This window comes from Porites lutea, chromosome 7 (assembly GCF_958299795.1).
Source record: "Porites lutea chromosome 7, jaPorLute2.1, whole genome shotgun sequence".
In the NCBI taxonomy this organism is placed as follows: Eukaryota; Metazoa; Cnidaria; class Anthozoa; order Scleractinia; family Poritidae; genus Porites; species Porites lutea.
The window spans coordinates 9,769,030-9,788,012 of NC_133207.1; the positions used below are offsets into that span (position 1 = coordinate 9,769,030).

The 18,983-nt window shown below is 36.7% G+C and overlaps 1 protein-coding gene across 1 annotated transcript; it reads left to right on the top strand.

The window, feature by feature from the left end:
* The first annotated feature begins 157 nt into the window (after nucleotides 1-157).
* LOC140944304 (serine/threonine-protein phosphatase 2A regulatory subunit B'' subunit gamma-like) lies at nucleotides 158-18,918 on the top strand. Its single transcript, XM_073393460.1, has 20 exons — nucleotides 158-347; nucleotides 3,064-3,191; nucleotides 4,716-4,820; nucleotides 5,765-5,821; nucleotides 6,274-6,329; nucleotides 7,057-7,113; nucleotides 7,243-7,283; nucleotides 8,901-8,971; nucleotides 9,752-9,796; nucleotides 13,139-13,226; nucleotides 13,760-13,815; nucleotides 14,228-14,303; nucleotides 15,290-15,350; nucleotides 15,605-15,680; nucleotides 15,844-15,900; nucleotides 16,123-16,158; nucleotides 16,266-16,310; nucleotides 16,456-16,515; nucleotides 16,935-17,002; nucleotides 18,448-18,918. The coding sequence occupies exons 1-20, from the start codon at nucleotides 278-280 to the stop codon at nucleotides 18,545-18,547; spliced, it is 1,353 nt and encodes a 450-aa protein (XP_073249561.1). The 5' UTR covers nucleotides 158-277; the 3' UTR covers nucleotides 18,548-18,918.
* The last annotated feature ends 65 nt before the right edge of the window (nucleotides 18,919-18,983 follow it).

Here is an 18,983-nt window from a genome sequence, read left to right on the forward strand (position 1 = left end):
GGGAAAAACCTAGCAATTGGCTCAAACAAAGAAAGTTTGCCTTTGAGGTTGAATATTCATAGTTGTTATTGCCACGTCGTGAACACTTCCATGACAGCGATTTGAACACAGCAAACATGAAACTCATCCCCAGGCTCTAAAGTTCTCATCAATCCCATAATCCACTGGAAGACGTCATCTTCCAAAAGAAAACATGGCGGGAAGAGATTGGTGGTGGAATTTTTTTGACTGTTTATGTATAAATTTCACTGAAATTCGTGCGATTTAGTTGAGGGAAATGAGTGGATCAGGATGGCTGGAAACATTACGAAAGTTCAACGAGAGGAAGAAGGCAGAAAAGGAAGAAAGTATGTTGATACCGTTACGTTATGTCTTTTAAGTTTCACAGATGCAGACAGCACACCCACTAGCCTTATTGCTTGAAACTGCTTTAGCCGATTATTACTCACAAAAAGCAGAACATAAGCCTATAAATAAAACAACCTTAAGATGCTGAAATATTTTAGGGTACTATGGAGAACAATATGTTATACATACTCATAACAGATCAATTGATCATGTTATATATGAAACAATGTGAATTGCTAAACTGTATTTATTTAAGTTAGTAAGATGGAGATTTTCTTTGTTGTGAAAAATATGAATCAGTTTTTTTGGCTATAGTAATGGTGCATATCTCTTAAGGATATGTTCACTCTTGGTGCCTGATCCAAACATTGTTTACCTGATAATTATATTTTCTTATGTAATTAAGTAAACATTTGGTCCATGTTAACTTGAATGGTCAGATACTATTTTGAAATGTCGACATAGCACGGATATTTAGATGGTCTGTGTACTGCAAAGTGCAGGATACAAAGGAAATTCAGTTTTACAGCTTGCCCTTTGGGTGGTTTACAATCAAGTCACTCGAAAATCATCTTGTCCGACATTATGTCGCCTGAAATGTCGAGTTACAGAACTGTATGTGGCTTATAATTTTATCACGCTCAACAACATCCTAGCATCCCTTTTGCACATTAATCGCACTTGTTTCGTGGCATCAAAGATTAAAGAATGAGGTACATTACTCATTTATCGTGCTTGTTTTGTTGTTCATCAAGGGTGAAAGAGCAAGATATTCTACACATTTATACCACGTTTTTCATTTCATCATTGCTTAAAAAATTTTATTATATACGTACCGAGAAATACTCACCAAAAAGCTATGTCGTAAATTTTCATACGCAAATTAGTTCTAGCCAATAAGAGGAGCGAACAATGGTTTTCACACGTGAAAAAAATGATACTTCCAATCAGAATCGCAAACGATGTTTTTTCATGTGTGAGAAAAATGATACGTCAGTCAGAAGGCACAGAGGTGTGTGAGTTTCACGCAAAAATTCCCGCCTTTTATTACAGCTGGCAGTGCTGCTTCGCATTCATTCAACGAGAAAAGTTTTAGTCGAAGAGTTTTTCTTGCTAAAAAAGTGAAAAAAATTTCGGAAATGGAGTGAAATAGTTTTGTTTGTTTCACTGTCAATAAAGAAAATGCTAGAGAGCCGGCGAAACAACAGCGGAAACGGAAAAACAGAACGAGACGTAAGCTTTTGTTGTGCTTTTTGTCGGAGCTACTTTGCTGTTCATTTAAGCTTAAGCTTATATTGAAACCGGCCATTTTACTTAAATTCACTCATTTTCAATTGTGCATTGAGAACAAACAGTTAAGATTACTTACAGTTCTTGGATTACCTCATATCCTTACCATCATTTATGTTTTTAACAAACGTTTTTGCTAAAAAGCTGTTACTTCATTTACATGTCATTTTGCGGTAAGTGTGTAGCGGCAAATTTTAGCATTTTGAAAGATTTAAAATAAAAAGGCCGCCAAAATGATGAATGTCTCAGTATGTATATAATAAACACAATACCACACGCACTCGTTGTTTTTGTATTAGAAATCTTACTCGTTTGCTGCGCTCACTCGTTCGATTTCTGATATGTCAACAACTCGTGCATAAATACCATATGCCAGCACTTTCCATGAAGTATTCTCTATATGTTACACAATCATTACTCTTGTTTTGCCTCGTGATGGTTTAAAGAACAAGGTATAATTATTACACACACTCTTTATTTGAGAAAAATCAACTTGTTTGTTTGTGCCCTTCAACAGACTACTGATAAATTTTGAGCAACATGACTCAGCATTTGGGGCGACTTACATTCAAGCCAGGTCAAGCATACCCTCCAAGATTCCATTAATGAATATATTTTTTGGAAGTTGAATCCGTTGGTTGTTGTACACTGTAGATTTGAGATTCATCTCTGCATTGTTGCATGTGTAATGAGCCACGGATTCACACATGAGGCAGTTTTGAAATCTCTACCAGCTGAGTTTCCCTAGACTGAAGTAAATGTCTTTGATGCAATTTTATCCGTTCAAAAATTTTCAATCTGACCAAATACAGAGAAGTTCTCATAAAATTTTCACTACTCAATAGGGATGCAGGAATGCCAATTTGAATTTGAAGCTAGTTATGGGAACAACTAATGGATTCTTTTTTTAAATAATCAAATCTTTAATAGAATCATGGAGGAAGGGGGGGGGGGAGGGGGTGAGGAAATGCATGACCTGCATTGACTGTAACTCTGGTGTTAGGCGACATAACTTTTGGTAAGAGGGTCATTTTAACAAAGGTTAGGGAGTGCAGGTGAGATCAATCCAAGGTTATAAAAATACCCTCCCTTGCATAAGTTTTATGTGACAGAAGGTCAAAATGTGTGTGATCAGATGGCTTTCTATGAATTCTATTCGTTACTGATTGCTGGTTACACATGTGCTGTGCATGCGTAATATAGTAACCTGGTCACAGTTGTTCAAAAGCCAGATAGCGCTATCCACTGGATAATTCTCTATTCACTGGATAACACAATTGGTTTCCCTAATATTTATACACTGGATAGTGATTTATCCAGTGGATAGCGCTATCCAGCTTTTCAACAACTGGGGCCTGGTGATTAGGATTGCGTGCTCCTCTGGTTGCCTGCAGTTCACCTGTTACTGTAACTACTATTTTTCAGAATCTGATGATGTTGAACAGAATGCCCCTAGTGAGACAGAGCTTTTCACTAAATACTACAGTGAGTGGAAAGGAACAGGGAAAGGCAAAACCAAAAGCTATGATGCTATTCCAAGATTCTATTTCAAGGTAAACTAACTGTACAATTAAATGTACTTGTATGTAGTGGGAGCAATGGTGGCAAAGTGGTGAGAGCACTCGCCTCCGCCACCAATGTGGCCATGGTTGGAATCCTGGTGTTGACTCCATACACTATATGTGGGTTGAGTTTGTTCTTGGTTCTGTTCTCTCCTTCGCTCCAAGAGGTTTTTCTCCGGGTTCTGCAATCTTCCCTTCTTCTTAAAAACCAATACTTCCAAATTCCAATCTGATCTGGTACGCACGGACACGTTTCAGCAAGTTCTTATGAACTCCTAAGTGTTCCATGGGTAATCAAATTATAATCACTTAGAAGCACTCTTAGGACCAAGCTAGGGGGGGGGGGGGGGGGTATGCACATGTACATACCTGTATGTTTTATGTCTGAAATTCAAAACCTATCATTTCACCCACTGAGCAGAATTTAGGCAATTAATTTTCCCCAATGACCTTTTACTATATTTGCCCTTATCTTTGTTACTGTTGCAATTTTAACAAGTTTTTGTTATTTCTTTGCCCTTCATCTGTCTTGTGTTGCTGTTTCAAGGCCTTGTTGCCTGTTGACAGTTTTCCCCATCAGGGCCTCCCAATGTATCCCATTGATGATGTTAATGTTTTACATAATCTGACATCTTTTTCTGCGGCTTGTGAAGGCCCTTTCTCCTGCATTATAACTATGAAAATGTTTCTTATGTTCTAAAATTACTGTTATTCTGTATAATACTGGATATAGTAAATAATTATTTTAATTTTTTCTGCCCCCCATCAGAAGCCCTGAATAAAATAATATTGCATGAGGAGACCACAAAATACATGCATCCAACTTTTGATTTAAAGAGATACAACTGTAGGGACTAGGATCTAGCATTCTGCCATTTTGTTGTGGATGGAAAAACATTGACAAAATCAGCCAATTCAGTTGCTGATGAAGGCTGTTGGAGACAGTTTATGGCTACATTACTAGCCTTGTCATATGAATTTTTTCACAAACAGAGATTTAGGTTGATGATCGTTGTTTTGCATTATATTTATTCACGGGATTCATAGTGTTAGAACAATGTATCAGCATAGTTACTTCCTATTTATTGGCAGCTATGTACTAGGTAATTTGTATGAGTTTCAGCTGTACAGTCTCCTTTTGGGAGGAGAAAAAAGAGGAGTCAATAACTTTTCCAAATTGTACCCGTGCATGTTTGGTAAAAAAAAAAATATCTGTTATTGACCAAGCATGAAGCTAAGGTGGCTGGATATTGGCCAATTTCATTGACTGAGACGAAGTTGAGGTCAATAAAGTTCTACGCAAAAAAGAACGAGTCCAATAACCAGGCTAAAAAGAGAACTTTTTCATGCGGTAAATCCCGAGGGGCAAGATTGGCACATCTTGACCACTCAAGTAGCTAATCAGAATGCAGGATTTGCCTCATCTTGCCTGCTTGTGGATTCAGCCATATAATAATAACAACAAGAACAAGAATTATTATTTACTCTTTGTATTTGCTTTGTTGTGCTCACCAGCTTCCCTCTGAGGATGAGGTGTTACTACAAAAACTGCGAGAAGAATCAAGAGCAGTTTTCCTTCAAAGGAAAAGCAGAGAACTACTTGACAATGATGAACTGCAGGTGAGAAGGTCTTCTTAGCTCGTGAGTTCCAACGAACCCGGAACCACTTGCCTCCGTCAAATCATGACACGTGGTTGAACACAACTATTAAAGTTAATTTACTGTATTGTACATTTGTACATTGAGAAACTGTTTTCTTGCATAACAACTGTCCTGAGCAAAATTCAATCTCCTCAAAATAAAACATGTGCAAATTCCCTAGGGGGATCATGTGATCTAACAATGCAATAATTATTGTCCAAAACGGGAACCGGAAATAAACGATACTAGCTACAGATGTCAAAAGCTAGCCAGGAAATATTATTTTTATTGCTATTGTTTTGTCTGACGTGGCGCACAGTTTTGCAAGATTCTAGGGCTGTGAACACTGTACCAGTAAAAAAAGAGGAACCTAAGATGAGGAGTGTTCTTGGCAACTTAAAATATTTTAAATTGATGCAAATCTCTGAACAATCAAGTGCTACGTCTACGTGCAAGAGACGAGTTTTTAATTGTGCAGACATCAGTGACACACTTTTGTACATGTATATCGTGACTGTGACGTTTTGGTGTTTTTAATGACAACTTTTTTGACAACATCTTTGATCTATAACTGGACACGAACACAGCAAAAAGAATTAAAATGGTGTTATGAATAATAATGATAATAATAATAATAATAATAATAGTAATAATAATAATAATTGTCACTTGATTGTTTGAAGATTTGTTTCCATTTTGGTATTACATGTATTTTTTTAAGTTGCTAACAATACTGTACTGTCCACCTCTGTTTTGTTGTTTCATTGCTTTTCAAACAGCTTTCTAAAAAGCAGTAGTCATCTAGAGTTTGAAAAGTTAAGTATTTGTGAAGTTATGACCCCATTGTAATAACACTGTACTAAAGTAGGATTATTTTATTATTAGTGACAACATGTATGAGTGTGGATATGTTTCCTTTTTAGAATCTTTGGTTTCTTTTGGACAAACATCACACACCACCAGTTTTTGGAGATGAACAGGTGCAAACTGTATAAATGTACTTTACTAGACGTATTTATTGTGACAATGATGTTTATGCTACAGGTCAAAATTAAATTCAGGTTAAAATTTTTTAACCTAGGTTGATTCTCAATTTCCTTTGTCTCCCAGCCCTATGTAAGCTGAATAAACATCTTTCTCATGTTTTCACCAGGCTTGAAATTTACCATCACATTTCTATCACAACAGATTCTGGTATTTATTTTTAAGGATGCCATGAAGGGTTAAATTTGCAGGGTAGAGGTCCTTTAACTTGAATAACCCTAATCATAACACGTTTAGTTACACCTACACTGCAAACTATACCCAGAAAAGGATGCCATACAAATTGCATATATTAAGAAATGGCTTTGCTCCACGCAGACCCAGGGGTAACATTTTTGTAATTTGCAAGAAGACAGGTATTTTATTTTTTTAAATTTCTTGTTTGTAGATGATTAATTATGAAGACTTTCTGAAAGTTGGAGAAGCAGCAGGTGACAAGTGCAGGTAAAGTTTAGTTTTTACTTGTCAAGTGTTCCAGACAGAATATGTAATAAAGTTTATTTGAAGGCATTTTAAAAAGAAGAATTAAAAAAATAATCATTTATAAAATACTATTATTTGTGAAGGGAAACTAGCAAAACTGTGAACACCTGTCCTGAAGTATTTTTGTAATGTTATTGTGTTGCAAGAAGAAAGTCAATCAGGTATATGAAAACTAGGCTGCAAGTACACATGTAACAATGGTAGATCTATGGTTCTGTGGCTTGTTCAAGTGTCCTGATCTCTGTTGCGATTGGTCACGACGCAATAAACAATTTCAGGTGTTCACGGTTTTCCAAGTTTGACAATAAAGCAGGGTTGAAATTTATTTTTTGAAAAGACAATTGGAGTTGGGAATTTTGTGGAATTGTTAGTTGTTTCTTTATAAATCTTAGAACCTTTGTAGTGTTTGGAATTGATATCCCACAAAATTGCTTTTGAGTGTCTTATTTTGTGCCTGCTAGACATCCCCTTGAAACATTGTTGTTACAATTAGATGTTTAGTAGTTTTGAAGTTAAAGTGAGAATGAATATCTGTTGGGACAAAAAAGTGCCTGTAATAATTTGTGTTGATTGTGGCCGTTGTAATAAAATTGTAAAACATCTACGACCATTCATAGAGAGGCCATATATTTTTTTGTCCTTATGACTTTAATTAGGTCTGAGTGAATGCTTTTTGTGATTATTGCAGGCCTTTCTTCAGTGCAACTGTGTTTGCTAAGTTATTTCAGCAGGATCCTTTTGGAAGGTATGCTATTAACCATATAAAGGCACTCAAAAATTAGATTTTATTTTTTTTACTGAGTTAAATAAATTACTGTGAAACTGTGCCCTTGATTTCATTTGATCACAAATTGATTCTATTTCTTTTCATCAGGATATCAATCATGCAGTTTTTCAACTATGTGATGAGGAAAGGTGGGTTTCAGTACTCTTAAATGAAAAATAAAAGTTTTGAATAATGTTGGAGCATGGTGAAAAAAATAATGCTAGAAGGAGATCAAAATACAGTTAATCCAGCTCCCACAAATAATTGCCAAAATTGGGGACAGTGGAAAATTAGTTCTTCATGCATTTATTAGTGTACCAGTGAAATGATTGTATTAAAATAAATGGTAAAAGGTGTTAAAACCTTTCTTAATGACTCTGAAATAATATTTTATAAACAATTATTAGCTGGCTCTTGACTATACTGTAAAGCATAGAGAACCCAGGGCTAGCGTAGCCATAAGCCTTAATGGGTGGTTAATCTATCATAGCCAGTGTTAGTACTCCTTTCCCACCCCTCCCCCCTCCCATCCATCTGAACCAAGCCCAGTTGTTTGAAAGGTAGATAATGCTATACACTGGATAAATCTCTGTGTAGTGAATAACCCAAATTGGTTTCCCTGTAATACATACATTATGCTAGTTAGTGATTTATCCAGTGGATAGTGCTATATCCAATGTTTGAACATGGAACTTTAAGGTTTCTCTGTTGAAGAATAATAATGGCCAAAGGTTTTAAAACCTTTCTTGATGATCGCAAAATGTTAGTATACATGTAGGTGATGATGAAAACCTTTCCCTTGGGTCATAAGCCTCTGACATTGCTGGCTCTTGACACTATTGTCTATGCTAAAGTACAGGGAAACTACCTTGGTTATCACACTACTTCTCATTATAAGTCTGAATGGGTCCACAGTTGATCTGTCATGGCCTGCAGATTTTACCTATGTTCATAATGCTAGTCAATATATTATTAACAACTGCATGGACACAGAAAAGTAGGATGTATCGCCAACTGCTTTCCTTGTTACTTTTTGACAAGCCTTATTTTGTAAATGAACGTGAAAATTGAAAAGTAACTACTAACAGCTAATATGTGTGAGTGATCGAGGAAAGTATTGACTTGTGGAGAGATTTAGAATCAAAATAATTGTATGACAAAGGCAAATCTTAGATTCAAATTGAATGTAAACAGATAACTTCTCAAATTAGGACACTCACAGTTTTTACATCAATTCTACTCATCTGTGTCCATTTTCTCATGGGTGAAACCACTTACTTTGGGATAAATACACGATACAATGAGCATCAAAAATGACAAGTATAGGGAAAACGTTTAAGTCATGCTGTATAAATACTGATGTTTGCAGTTTGCCATAAACTTGATTCTGAATCTCTGTGACTGTTAAATATTAAATGTTTATATCACTTTTTATAAAATAACTAAAATCATGGTAGGTTCTTTCTGATTGGTTAAAAACTTATGGTTTTTTTGTGCCAGTAAACTCATAGAAAACTTAAAGTTATTTTGTAAAAGCAATAGATCACGCTTTCTATTGGTTTACCGGCGTGATAACCCACGCAGGATGTTGGGAGAACATGAGAAAAGCTTGTAATTCACAAGCCGAAGGCAAGTGATTTACAAGCTTTTCGAGTGTTCTCCCAACATCCCAACTGGGTTATCACGCTGGTAAACCCATAGAAAATTGTCTGGTCTATTGCTTAAGCAATGCAACAGCTGCATGTAAGTTGGTAATTTTTTATCAGTTTGGCTTCATCAGACCAGGATTGGATTGAGCCTCTATGATGTTGCAGGGCAGGGATACTTGAAAGAGTCGGTAAGCCAAGTTTGTTCTCTAAGTTTAGGATGGTGACATTCTGGGACTACCAAACTCAAAGTTCTCTGAAATATGGCCTTTGAATAATGTTACAGATAGAATTTGATTTCAGGTTTATTTTGAGTTAACCTAGCTTGATTCTCATTCCCTTTGTCTCCTTGCCCTAATTCATGAATAATTAGGGCTAGGAGACAAAAGAAATTGAGAATCAACCTAGGTGAAAAAATTTTAACCTGAAATCAACTTTGACCTGTAACAAATACAACCGTCTCTTATTTTTTGTGTCTGAAACACAGACTTGTCTCTTGCAAAGTATCCCCTTTGGTAGGGAGCATGTGACTGTATTTGCGGCCTATGTCAAAAAAAAAATGTTGTACCCAGAACATTTACTATGAAAATCAAGCCAAAAAAATGTAGACCTACTTTGCAATAGACTAGTTTCAAGTTTTTCCATTGGACTGGCAGCTTTTAGTTTTCTGCTTTCCTGTCACCATTGTATGCTTGTCTAATGTTAGTTTACGCATTAGTTACTGTAGAAGATGACTTTTCTGGGTTCTTGCCAATGGTGCAAGTAAACATGTAAAGTTACTTGTCCTGGACTATAATCCCTGATTTACTCTCTACAATTGTTCCTCTAGACGTGATCATACAATGAAGCGAACTAATTACATACTGTGCCATTGTTGTAATTGTGACAAATTATTTAAGGTTTGTTAAGAAATCTGTCTGCCTGATTGTTTCTCAAGCTGTTAAAGTAAACTTTTTTTCCCTCTTACTCAGGACCTGGAAAATTATATCCTGGAGCTGATCCCAACTTTACCTCAGGTATGATGCTGGTTTGTTATTAGTGTCTCCAGCTAGCAGAGATGCTGAATAATTTCCATACAAAATGAAGAAGTGTTTAGGGTGCTCTATCAAGACAATTCTTGTCATAAGTTTGAGCCAAGTTTGAGCACTGTAACGATGTCTTTTCATATTAACAACATAGTTGAAGTGGCATTCTACCACCTTAGAAATATAGCTAAGATTTGTAAGTATATCAATGTCACAATGGCTGAAGTTCTTGTGCATGCATAGCTGGATTTCTGCTACTCGCTTTTACATGGTCTTCCCAATTATGAAATTAACAAACTGCAAAGTGTCCAAAATGCTGCAGCTCGTGTGATTGCCTGCTTAAGTAAGTTTGATCACATAAGTGATACTTTAAAGGAGTTGCACTGGTTACCAGTGGAGCAAAGAATAATCTTTAAGATTAATCTTATTTGTTGAGCTATTTTGAAAAAATAGCTCATATGTCAGTGGTGTGAGCGTATGTATCTTTGTGGCTTTGTATCTTTGTGGCTTTGTATGTTGGGATGTTTGTTGCAAGAGCCAATAAGGTTGAAGGTACTATGAGTTGATGCTTAGCGACCAATGAGATCTTGGCATCTATTTAAACATGGCATTGGCAAAGGTCGAACAAGGGCACTTTGAGACCGCCATCTTGATCCTTCACAATTTTTTCGTTTTTTATTACGGGTACAGGTGTTTGGAAGCATTACATAAAATATCTTCATGATTCAAACGCTGTGAACAGTGATGGAGCTGTTTAAGGGTTCATATTTAAGTGTGGATGCTGCTTCGAGGCATTTCTGACCTAATTCGGCTATCGGTACAACGCACGTCAGTATGAATTCTGTTTCACCTGCTACAACTGGGTAGAAAATAAAAGATCATATATTTTCAAATCTCTTCCAATGAAGCAATAATTGATATTTAGATATAGACTTTAATTCGAAAGTATGCGCCCTGTAAAATGTGGTTTTAGAAGTTTAAAAGGCAGCTTATTTTTTTGAAAGCTGTATCGAGTATTGTTAATCCTGTAAACAAGCTTTAAAAATATTATTCTCTCGCTTACAAAGTTCAACCGACCTTTTTCGTTCTATTTAGTAAGGATGCGTAACTTAAGTAGAAACAGTAGCGTTAGGGAATAAAATTGCAAGAAGCTAGTTGGCACAATAATTAGATACTGTTATATTGAGTAGAGTAACATGATATAAGTAGAAATATATTTCGACAGTTTGATAATTTTCTTGGAAGTTAATAAATGTTAGGCTATCAACCTTGACGTTGCATGAAACATAATTTAATTGCAGATGTTGTAATAAAGCCGAGGTGATTTCTTAATTCGTTTGAGAAAATTTTGTAGTAAAACAATTTGCCTCTTTTTTACGTACGAATTGTCAAAGGGCCAAGGACCAACATCTTCACATGCAAATTGTGTGCATGAGTTATTTTTATAATTCTGTTTACAAGATTACTGTGTGATAACTCGAATTCCCTCACGTACGAACGACGAAAGGGGGCAAAGTCCAACACTTTCACGTGCCAGCTGTGTGACTGTACATCTCTTGCAGATTGGCTTTTCACAATAATAATAGTCACTTGGACGTATGAAGACCTGTTTCGTTTAGTAACCAATGCCTTAAAAAAGGCTCTTGTCTTTTAAGAAGCAATGGCCTTTAAAACATGAAGAAATAAGTTGTCGGAGTTAAAGACTGTTTCACAAATGTTAATAAATGTTAGGTTATCAAGCTTGACGTTGCATGAAACATAATTTAATTGCAGATGTTATAATGAAGCCGAGGTGATTTCTTAAAATCGTTTGACAAAATTTTGTAGTAAAGAATTTGCCTTTTTTTAACGTACGAATTGTAAAAGGGCGAAAGACCAACATCTTCACGTGCAAATTGTGTGCGTGAGTTACTTTTATAATTCTGTTTACTAGTTTACTGTGTGATAACTCGAATTCCCTCACGTACGAACGACGAAAGGAGGCAAAGTCCAACACTTTCACGTACAAGCTGTGTGACTGTACATCTCTTGCAGATTGGCTTTTCACAATAAAAATAGTAACTTGGACGTATGAAGACCTGTTTCGTTTTGTAACCAATGCCTTAAAAAAGGCTCTTGTCTTTTGACAAGCAATAGCTTTTAAAACATGAAGAAATAAGTTGTCGGAGTTAAAGACTGTTTCACTGAGTAGAATCCCACGTGAAACCTCGTGAATTATGATGATGCAACCATCTTCCACAATGATAAAAATCCTGGTATTTCGTAACTATTCAGTATTCGATGAGTCACATTTTGGCTTAAGAAACTCCGAGGAAACCTTAGAGTTTTCCTTCTAATCAACGTTTGGTGAGTAGAAATTTATTTCACTTTAACGATTTGTTTAACTTGCACCAGATGTAACAGGGAAAGACAGAGGAAAGTGAATATATAGCTTGAGGATCGACCCAGCTGAGCGTTTCGCGTTTTCATTTATGTACCGCAATACGCAATTTCGCACAAAAACCCAATCTACATTTAGGATGAAAGAGGTAGATTCATCACTCTCGGTAAGGTTACACCGAAGCATTAAAGTTACACTGAAGCATTCAAAATAGCTCATGCACGTTTAACGTGCCTATGTTTTTAAGATACTCAACAATTTAGCTCTTGATTATTTGGTTGACCTAATCCATGTTTATGAACCTGCGAGGTACCTTCAATCATCTTCAGACAAGTGGCGTCATGTTATTAAACCCTATAACTTAAAGACATGCGGTTTAAGGGCTTTTTCAGTCATTGCCCCTAAGTTGAGTTGTCAAAGTGAGCGGCCAGTCCAGTAATCTTTTAATTAAAAAACACCATCCGTAGAGAAAATAATGCCAAGCAGAGTAGCCGGCCAATACTAACCAAATAGGCGGCAATTTTCCCTGGCAGCCGACTAGTTTTGAGATCCCTGATTTCAAAGACGTTTGCAAATTCATGCCCCCACCATGCAAACATCCCACAAAAAAACCACAACCCAACAAACCCAGTCTTTTGTTGCAAAATAATACATCTTTAGGCAGTTAACTATGATTATGACAGCTTTTTACTGTCTGTTGCGTTGTCACTTTCTAAATTTTATTACTTTGAAGAGTAACTACTGAAAAGTAATAATACTATTCTATTCCCTCAAAGTTGGACAATATTGGTGACCTGAGCAGTTCTGTCGTAGAGTTTAAAATAAATGTTTCTAGCTTTTGAGGCATAGTAATGGAAAGTTTTGCTTGTGATATAATATTATTTTTACCATTAATAATTCATTCTTTCACTTGTTCTGATGTAGTTGTATCCTCTGCATTTTCTCTTTTTCAGTTGGATGGCCTTGAGAAATCATTTTATTCTTTTTATGTCTGCACCGCTGTCAGAAAATTTTTCTTTTTTTTGGATCCTCTGAGAACGGGTAAGAAAGAAACTAACGAAAGATTTTGGAGATTAACAACACAGTTATTGAGAAAGATGATATTTTAGTCAGTGACACATACAGATGGCTCAGAAGAAACAATCTGAGTACTCCCAATAGGACCCGTCTTACTTTAATATGACCTGTTACTAGTCCAGAATGATGCTCTACCACTAAGCTACAGGAGACTCGTGGGAGCTAAGGCCAATAAACTAGGTCCTTCCTTGCTTTCTTTCTTTCTCCTGCTCTCTTTTCTTTTCTTCCTTCCTTCCTTGTTCCCCCTCCCTCACTTCCGCTACCTTCCCGCTTCCCTACATTACTCCCCCTTCCTCCTCCATCCCTCCATCCTTCTGTCCCTTTGTCCCTCCCTCCTTTCCTCCTTCCTTTCCTTCGTTGTTCCATATCCTTCCTTAATCCGCCTTCTTTCCTCCTTGCCTTTCTTACTCCTTCCCTCCCCCTCCCTCCTTCCCCTTTTCCTCCCTCCCTCCCGGCCCCCCATGCATGTTTTTAAAATATTAAGCTTTGTTATGTAGGAAAAATCAAAATTCAAGACATCCTAGCTTGCAGCTTTCTTGACGATCTCCTTGAGGTGTGTATTGTATTTTACCCACAATAATGACTTTAATACAGATTAGTCATAAGACATACACGTAAGTTAAAAGGATAGAACAAGAAAGTCTCCAACTTGTGTTTTAGGTTAACCTAAAATTTATTCATCCTCTCTTAGTTTGCAGGAATTCAAGCACAAGCAAGTGTTTTTTTTTATTTAGGCTTTCCAGATTGACTCAATTAGTTCCTTATAATATTAAAAGACAAGTTTGTTAACTAAAGCTAAAAATGCTTTTTTCATCCAAACCTTTTAAAGGCATTGTAATGTCATTGTATACTAATATTATTATTCAGAGGATTCAAACAGATAATATATCTTTTGCTTATTTCGTTTTTGATTCCAACATGCACAGGTATAGTGACCTTTCTGTTTGTGTTTTGTCTCTGTGTAGTTAAGAGATGAAGACTTGTCAAAAGAGCAACAAGATGCAAACTGGTTTTCAGCTCCATCAGCACTTAGAGTATATGGTGAGTTTAGCTGCTTGGCATGCCTTTCAATGGATTATCATGTTTTTTAGAAAAGGTTCCTGAATTTATTAAAAGAGAGGGTAACTTATTTGAAGGGTGGAATGAATAATTGAGGGGGCAGTTCTTACATCTGAGACATTATTTTTTGGCTAATCAATGCTCTTTTTAACAAACTGGAACTGACTTCACAGTAAGAATACTATTTTGCATTGCTTGTTAATTAATCCTCTCTACTGAGGAAAGTGAAGTTCAGGTCGTGGTGGGTGGCTCTGCTTATATGCCTATAGTTTGCCTGAGGGTGTGGGGGAGGGTGCTTTGTGAAAGTGTCATGCAGGGTGCTTATTTAAAGGAACACAGCATCAGTATTACATGACACTGTTCTAAACCATACCACCAACACACTGGTATTGCTAAGCTGATCAGACGTCTATGCTCTAAGTAGACACTTGTGAGCATATAAGAAGTATCCCTGTACTAGGAGTTACCCTACTAATCCATGTAATTTCTGGCTATAAAAAGTCAATTATACTCTTGTCGTATATTAACTATTTACTAGCCTCGATTGATTTTACCAGACATAAATTATATAATGTATGGACTTATCCGACTCAGCCCTTGAAGTGATGATAGTTGCAAAATCTAGTGTAAACAGAGTGCAAGCCTGCCTGATCAGGCCTTTTTTATCCTGGTTCATGATTTAAGACAAGCATCAGCCTTTAGTTCACCACCCATTTTAGTGTGAAATCGGTCTGCCGGTGGACTGGAATGGGTAGCGCATGCGTAATGTTTGCGACTTTGAATCACACGTGTATTTTATCAACATGAAGTGTACCTTAACTTCAAATAACCTAGATATGAAACGACACAGAATAAAAAAGCCATACCGGTATGAAACTCACGCCAGTGCGTGTTTTCTCATGTAAACACCCCCCTTACTGTTGTTGATCTGAGTAAGTCTTGGTTTGGTTTTTTTTTTTTTTTTTCAGGTCAGTATCTCAGTCTTGACACAGATCACAATGGAATGTTAAGTAAAGAAGAATTAGCAAGGTAACATGTATGTCATGGTTATAGTAGGAATAGAAGGCTCAGCCTGTTGGTTTACAGTAGGATAAAAAAGTGGAAACGAGTTTAACTGAATATTCAATCAACCCAGATAACTGGAATACCCGCCAACTGGAACAGTTTTTTGTTTCCCTATAGATTTCGAGTTACTGGGGTGCTAATGTATTTGCTTATTTTACACCTTACTAAATAGACTTTGATATGTGTTTGTTTTAATACTTTGTTTCTCTTGTTTTCAGATATGGCTCAGGCACATTAACCAAAGTTTTTGTTGATCGAGTATTTCAGGAGTGTTTAACTTATGATGGAGAAATGGTTAGTATAATTTTGTAATCAAGAATATTAATTTGTTTCCTTGTGCCCTCATTCCTCTTCCTGTTGATGGTTATATTTTTCACTTCCGGTAAAAGTGATTTTGAAGATAAATGCATTGTAAATAATAATAATAATAGTAACTGAAAAAAATGGTGTTTTGCAGGATTATAAAACATATTTGGATTTTGTCCTTGCACTAGAAAACAGAAAAGAACCCCAGGTGGGTAATCTAAAATAGTTTCGGATGAACAATTTTCCATATTGCTCACTAATTAAGTTCTTTCTACAGGGAAAAAAATACTTGCCTGCCCTGCCTGTGATAACAGCCTGCCAGAGATTACTTTGGAGTTAATTTGCTGTAATAATTTTTGGTGAAAACGACGTTTACTCTTAACAACGTTATTAATTTTTATAATTACGTTCCTCCATTTTTGTCTTTTAGGCTCTACAGTACATGTTTAGAATACTGGATATACAGGTGAAATCGATGTTTGTTAGTTTCTATAGCGCATGTATCTGTCTCGGATTTACACCCGCATTAAAAATTCTACAACTTTTTAACTCGTTTTTATTTGTTTGTTTCAGGGTGTCGGACATCTCAACATCTTTTCATTAAACTTCTTCTTTAGGGTAGGAATTTGACTTCTGGTCTTCAAGTATTTTGTTCACTTTATTATTACTGGAAATTTCATTACTTTTAGAGCGAGTTCTTTACAAGCCATTTTCAAAGATGCATCTGTATTTTCAGTATCTTTTTGTGGCTTTCCTCTCCCAGGAAATTCAAGAGGAAATGAAGAAACATGGACATGAACCTGTGAAGTTTCTGGATGTTAAGGTACTAATAAAACATGGTAGTTTTAGCCGTTACATGTAAAAGTATGTAATAAATGCCTACTGTGTAAATAAAAATTTCGTTCTAGGGGAGCAAGTGATGACCACAATTTACTTTATTCATGAACGAAAGGTTGTGAAATACCTGTTGCGAGTTGTTCAAAAGATGTATCGTTGAAGAGATACCCATAAAATGACTGCGATTGGCAAAACAGACTTAATACACACGCAAATGACTAGCAAATTCCATTAAAAAACTTGTCTCATTATCACCGATGCTTCCATTAAGAAATTCCCAAAAGCTGAGCCAAAGGAATAGTGGGAAGGAGAAATGAAAAGAACCGGAACCACTTGTGCTCATGGTCGCCACGGTTAGAATTCTTGAGAGGGTTGACTGAGCTGTATGATTGTGTTTCTTCACAGGATGAGATTTTTGACATGGTCAAGCCAGTAGATCCTTATCGGATCAGTCTGCAAGATCTTATCAGCAGGTCAGTCATCATAACTACCTTACTATAGGAAATTAACGCGGCGAATTTAGTGGAAAACTACTTTCAAATAAAGGCAATTTACGCGAAAGAGAGGCTAACATTTCAAATTGAAGGAAATTTACGCGACGCTCACAAACCAAGAAACAAAACTGGTTGAGACAATAGAAACAAAGTTAAACGTAGAAAATGAAACTTTGCCCGTGGTACATGTACTTTCCCTAAACGTCAAGCGAAGAAATCTGGCCACCTCGAGGCTTCTTCACAGCTCCACTGTTACAGGTGGATTCCACCATGATATATTTTTATTTATTTTTATATTTTATAATATAAAAATTTTTAAGTTATTTTTTTTATAATAAGGTGATTAACCTAAGGATAAATTTGTTTAAGCCAAACACGTGTCCTCTAAACAACTTCTAATGTCAGTGTTCATGTTAACCCGCGTAAAATTTTTTTTAAAATCATGGTTTTGTGCGAGTGCCGGTTTAAAGTGTTAAAGAACATGCCAGCAACAACAGCACGGAACAGTGGTATCTGTGAAGTGAAAGCTTTTGTTAACTCGAATTGTTATGATTCATACAAAATATTTTGCCATTTCTGATTGGCTCAAATACCTTCTGCTAAAACCAGCTGGCTTTGACCAAATTTGAAAGATGCATTACCATCGATTTCGATGGGATATTTCCTTGGAAATGAGGTTGATCGATGGTATATTTCTGGCAACGAGACTCCTTGGGCAAAATTGAATTTAAAAAATGGCGTTCACGGCTATCTGAAGGCGAAATAGCTGAACTTCTGACTGAAACTGGACGGAAGAAATGTAAATGTGGGTAATTTTTTATTGTTCTCAGGCTTTTGAATTAGGTCATTTAGTGATTGCACCCGTCCGCAACACCAATATATGACAAATTTGGGAACATTATACATGTACCTTTCTGGGATACTGCCCACCTACCCCTCCCCCAAGCTAACATTAACACTTCTCACTTAAGGGAAAATGTTGGCTTAGGGGAGGGGTAGGTGAGCAGTTTCCCAGAAACCGAGTCTTCTCGTATACAGTGCACTGTAGCTGGGGCAAAGACTGCCGCTCGTTAAACCAGTATCTTCGTTATGAAGGGTCTCATTATATCAGGGTCCTACTGTCGCGGCGAACACTATTATATAGATGTCTCACTCTCTCAAACAGAAATGCTAAAGTTTCGTACAGTGGAACGCCGTTAATGCGACCACCGCGCTGGGCCATAAAATCCTGGTCGTAATAACGTGCCGGTCGCATTATTGGGGTCTTCAAAATAATAAAATGACTCAGTGATTTTTCCGTTTGGTTTGAAGGGATATGGCCGTAATAACAAGGTGGCCTTATAAATTGGATGGTGGTAAGGCGGGGTTGCAATGTAATTATGAAATTTATATAACCACTCGTCACCATATGGTTATCTTCACAGTGGTCAAGGAGAGACAGTCACCAGCATTCTGATTGATTTGAATGGCTTCTGGACTTATGAGAACAGAGAACTTCTTGTACAAGATGTGAATAATGAATAATTTGCCCACTTCGGAGCCTATTAGCGACCTGGAAGTCAGACCTATTGTCTGTGGTTCCAAGGACAATTGTCAAATAGTCTGAAAAACTCTCACTTTCGAAACCAGGCCAAGTGCAAAACCTTTCCTGTGACAATGAGTTTCATTTACATGGCAAAAAAAAAAAAAGGATTTTCTTATCAGTGACTTTACACATAGCCTCGCCTTGAAGCAGAGGCTTGGGGCAAGTCGGAAATGGCCCACTCTACGTTTTAATGATCAATGTCTCTTGTTCCCTTATTTGTCTCGATTTGTTTACGCAAAAGGAAAAACAGACGCCTTCTGGCTGACCACAAAAAACTAAGGGTCTGTTTACGTGGAGGTGGGGGACCCCAGGTAGGTGAGGTAACCCGCTTTGGTGGGGTAAACCGCCTGTCCATATAATCTCTCATATGGTCAC

Bases quoted from the DNA above. Each gene is read 5' to 3' on its own strand.
- LOC140944304 (XM_073393460.1), top strand. From the start codon at position 278: ATGAGTGGATCAGGATGGCTGGAAACATTACGAAAGTTCAACGAGAGG. The intron at 5,822-6,273 runs GTGCAAACTGTA...TCTTGTTTGTAG, and splicing joins CAGTTTTTGGAGATGAACAG to ATGATTAATTATGAAGACTT. The intron at 16,311-16,455 runs GTAGGAATTTGA...TTCCTCTCCCAG, and splicing joins CATTAAACTTCTTCTTTAGG to GAAATTCAAGAGGAAATGAA.